At 45.6% G+C, this 5,000-nt stretch overlaps 1 protein-coding gene across 3 annotated transcripts in view; it reads left to right on the top strand.

Moving 5' to 3' along the window:
* Positions 1-5,000, top strand: part of mtss1lb (MTSS I-BAR domain containing 2b) — a 70,262-nt gene that overhangs the window by 10,337 nt on the left and 54,925 nt on the right. For all 3 annotated transcript variants that reach the window (XM_080843314.1, XM_080843315.1, XM_080843313.1), the window contains exons 2-3: positions 165-226; positions 590-663. In XM_080843314.1, the coding sequence (XP_080699440.1) occupies positions 165-226; positions 590-663 (136 nt within the window). The remainder of the gene's footprint in view (positions 1-164; positions 227-589; positions 664-5,000) is intronic.

Below are 5,000 nucleotides of genomic sequence, written 5' to 3'. Positions count from 1 at the left end.
TATTAGTCTTTTTTATATAAATCAATATTCTGTCATCTGATCCTGTGTCCAAACATCTCTTTTAACTGTTATTCTCACACCATTCCTTCAGAGTATTTTCTTGCAGTGAGTCTTCCATCCACACACTGAATGTAACCGGCGCTCTTCTCTTCTCTCTGTTGCAGTGCTCATACCCTGTGTGGGAGGACTTCAGTGCCAAGGCCACCAAGCTGCACTCCCAGCTCCGGTGAGTCGTGCTCGACCAGACTCACGTGTCTGTCTGTCTGTCTGTCTGTCTCTCTGTCTGCTCTCTAATGCACACATACATTCCTGCAGCAAACACTGGCTCCCAGCCATACAGAGGGCCCCGGACTGGAAACTCACTGGGGCCCTCTGTAGCACAGTAGTACTGCACACAGGGAAATGGCTCATGGTATTACAGTGTATTAATGGCTCAGTGTGTTAAGAGGGTATTAATTGCTGTGTATTAGAACCAGATCCTGATAAGTTCTTCCCTTTTCCTCAATCCCAAACCAAATGACATGGGCTAGGTTGATTCCCCTGAATGTGAATGTAGTGAGAGTCAATCTTTGTCTTGCTTCATTCTCAGGACCACAGTACTGGCTGCGGTGGCCTTCCTGGATGCCTTTCAGAAGGTGGCAGACATGGCAACCAACACCAGAGGTAGGACACTGGATGGGTGTGTGCGTCTGCGTCTGCCAAATGTGGGGGTTATATGTACGCGTTCGCAAGTATGTGTGTGTTTGTGCGATAACGGGGACAAAGAGACACACACGGATTAGTGGGCAAGGATCTTCCTCTATGTACGGGTTAATCTCTGGAGGGGGCTTGTCAAGGGAAAGAAAAAGAGCAGGGTCCCCTCCACCAAGCATCTGCACAGAAGGACATCTTCAGATAAATGCATTTCATGATTCAGTTCTGGTGTGTTATGGCAGTGCACTTGTCCTGCTGTGAAATGGAGGCAAGGAAGTGTGTGTTTATTTAGACGTGCTCCTCATGGAGTGTCACACGGTGACCTATCATATCAATTATGACCCATTTATGAGGAAACAGCGACAATCCTGTGATTCCCCCTGGCTTTTAAGGATTTGATTCTGGTGATAAGATGCTATCAGCTCTTTTAAATGAGCTCATTTCTTGGGAAAAAAGCAGGCATTAATGCCATCCCTCAAGGTATGTTCTGTTCAAGCTTCTGAGGACTTTTTAGGGCGTGAGTACTCCTCTTCCATAAGCATACAAATAGTGGGCCGTAAGTGGGAACAAAGACTTGGTTCACAGCTCTGAAGAGGGTTGGTGGGCGGCCGGGCTATTTTTGGCCTGCTGAAGTCATTGTTTGTGGGAGTGCATTTGGGGATCTTTTCAGGAGACGTGCTGTTGAGGAGAATGATGTGGTAAGGGAAGCACAGAGGGACACTAAAGGCAGCTGGCTGCATTATTACGGTATCATGGTAATTTTAACACCGTGGCGGGGGCTTTCACTGATCTCGTTTAAGTGGTCACCTGAGGTGCGCCGGTTTCCTGTGCCAGGGTGGTTCTGTTTGTGTGTATGTGTGTGTGTGTGTGTGTGTTTGTGTGTATGTGTGTGTGTGTGTGAGTGTGTATGAAGGCTATAGTCTAGCATTTTAATGAGCTGACTGTGCTTGGAGCATTCCTTTGAGCCCTATAACACAGCAAGGGTCACATCCTACCTCCCCTGAGGTCCATGGAGGGCTGTGCAAGACTGACGCTGTTTGAGGGGCTATGTAGAAGATGGAGTGAGGGGAATTTTCAAGGACGAAAAAATAGCAAACTAGAGACTTTCACACATAAACCCACTCTCACGCACAAACACACACACACACAGGAACACACACACACACACACACACACACACACAGCACAGAACAGAACTGACAGAGATCGGATGCTTGCAACACAAAAGATTTACAGTGCAGATCGATGTGAGACGTGGGGTGCCTCAGCGACAGAAAATGGATGGGACTTTGGTCTCTTCCTCTCTTCCTCCCCCTTCTCTGCTCTTTGTGAAAGAATGGATAACTCTGCCACAGCCATTTGAAATAGTGCCTTTAAATGAGAATACATTTCCAACCACTGATAACTGTCAACCCTGACTTGTACTGCCTGTGGTTTACAGCCGTACCTTGAGCTAGCAGTGAGTAGTGAGCTAGCAGTGAGTAGTGAGTGCCTCTGCTCGGCAGTGGGGCTAACAGTGGCTGCGGAGGCAGAGATGTGCAGTGCTGAAGGCTAGCGTGTAGTAAAGCAGGGCTTTGAGGATAAGAGGCCAACTCAGGGTGTGGAGAGAGGTCTCGGGGCCTGGTGCAGGGTGCTGTGTGATTTCTGTGCAATACTGTCTGCATGACTGGGCAGGAGTGGTGGATGTGACTGTGGCAGATGCTGGGTGTGATTACCACAGATTTGTGAGTCTGCTCTGCAGTGGAGAACTGCACTGGCGAGCGACTGAATGTAGGTCAGAAACCAGTGTGGCAGCCTGGGACACTGCATCGCATTCACATGCTCACACATGCACACACACACACACACACACACACACACACACACACACACACACACACACACTCACACAACACACACACACACACACACACACACACACACACACACACACACACACACACACACCGGCACACACACACACACACACACACACACACACACACACACACACACACACACACACACTCTACAACGTTCTGTGCACATCTGGATGTTACTACCGTTTTTACTATATGGCTTTCCTGTGCCTCTACTTCTCTGCTCTGCATTGATTCCCACTGAAGTCAAATACAGCTCGAGTTTGAAAAGAGGTTCCCAGGTGCTTCACAGGCATCATTTGCATCTTAAATCATCCATTTCCAACGAGTCAAACAAGTTAAATAATGATGCAATTTTTCATCTTTTAATGCCTCGTCTTGTGGCCTGTGGGGGGGGCAGATTCTTTAACTGCACTCATAGCAGGGGTCATAAGGGGCAGATGGGGAATCGGTCTGTGGAGACCTGAAAGACTGCATGCAGGCCGTCCACTGTGCAAATGTTCCGAGGCCTCCAAAGAGACAACGCTCACTTCTGTTCCTGGTTCTGGAGTGACTGGTTCTGGGTGTTGCGTTGAAGCGTGCTAGCTCTGACGGACAGACAGATGCCGTGCTCCTCTGAGGAGGCGCAGGGAGGCGCCTCGGCCTCGACTGGAGCAGGGATGATGGTTAGAGGCTGGAGCAGGGATGATGCCCAGAAGCTGGAGCAGGGATGATGGTTAGAGGCTTGTAGCAACCGATAACGTAATAACGGCCAATAACGTAATAACGGCCAATAACGTAATAATTTAAATGTAATAAAACCAATAACGTAATAAACTGCCAATAATGTAATACAGTTGCCGTGCCAATAACGTAATAACTTTTGGCCAATAACGCAATAACTTATTACGTTATTGGCCGGTTATTACGTTATTGGCCTTGCATTAAAAAAAACCTTTGAAAATGTAATAACTGAGCCAATAATGTAATAACTGAGGTATCACTTCATTTTATCTTCAATATCTGGACAGAAAGTGTCCCACTTATCCTTAATATTGCATCTTGCAACAGATGCTTAAATATCTGACCTTACAGATACCCCTTCACCCTCAACCCCCCCTCAACAGGAGGCCTTACAGGAGCCATTAAGAGTCATTTTGGATTAATATGTCACTCTTAGGGTTCTGTTATAGTACTCTGTGTATCCATCTCTGTGACCATGCGGGCGCTTTGATGGAGTCTTTCTATGTTCTGCGTTGCAGTTTTCAGTATGGTATTGCAATTCACTGTCTGAACGCTAGGGGTTGTGGGAATTATTTGACCGTCTCCATTGGTCTCAGTCGCCTCGACTGGTAACATTTTTTGGAGGCACACGTCGGGCTACCATAAGCGGAGCTTTACTTTTACTCTAGGATTCTTGAACCGGCCAAAACTGTGCTAGGGCCAGTCTGATCTACAAAGCGACATAAATTGCTTGCAGATTCGGATTAAAATTGAATAACTGAGCCAATAATGTAATAATGTATAAATATGACTGCAGCCCCCTCATTCAATAATATCATATCATACTGCTTTCATTACCAATATTTAAAAGCTAAATGTTTGTCTGATGCATATGATCTAGATGCTGCTCCTAAACTGATTTAATGCACTCATTCATCCACATATGCACAACCATGCGGCTCTTGAATTAAAGAAATCTGTAAATTCCATAAAGGTATTGCAGTAATCTTATGTGCTGATGTGTCTGTGTTTTTGTGTAGTTCGCTCATAAAAAATAGGTGTAGTGGATGGCATAGTACACATAAACACATGTCATTACCACTAGCCCTATGTACTGGGCACCTCTCTCTTTCTTAGGGTTATCCTATTTTTAACACCTATTTGCTCATTTGGGTCTTTAGTCATTACAATTCTTACAGATATTGTTGTATAAATAGACAGTTGCTCATAATCGTGTATGTATGTAACATGTAATAATGTCTCGGTGAGGTTCTTGCATTGTCTAAATAATAATTAAAAAAAATCATGGAAAAACATTTTTAATTCAACCTCATTCAAACCAGTGGAGGCTTCTCCATTGAGGAGAGGGAGGAAGATCCTCCTTAACATTTTGAGAATAAAAAGTGTACTTTGCCCAGACTACTGTGATTAATTAAAACCCTTAAATAGGACTACTTTAATACCTTTGTATATGTAATGTTAGTTTCCCTGGGTAAAGATGACATTAGCACCCCCTATCGCTATCGAAAATTACTGCCGGAGGACCTTCCTCCCTCTACCCTCCATTGACTCCCATTCATTTCTCTGCCTGCGCTGGCGGCTCGTGGAATGCGTTGACTTCAATGGCAGAGAGGAGGACGATCCTCCTCTGAGAGGGTGTGACTAGTTTAGGGGTCTGGATAGCGCTAAAATCTATTAACGAATAGGCTGGAGTCACGTCTGCGCTATAAACCAATAAGCAGAGGC

Source organism: Sprattus sprattus (genome assembly GCF_963457725.1).
Source record: "Sprattus sprattus genome assembly, chromosome: 8".
Lineage (NCBI taxonomy): Eukaryota > Metazoa > Chordata > Actinopteri > Clupeiformes > Clupeidae > Sprattus > Sprattus sprattus.
This window is presented reverse-complemented; position numbering and strand designations above follow the sequence as displayed.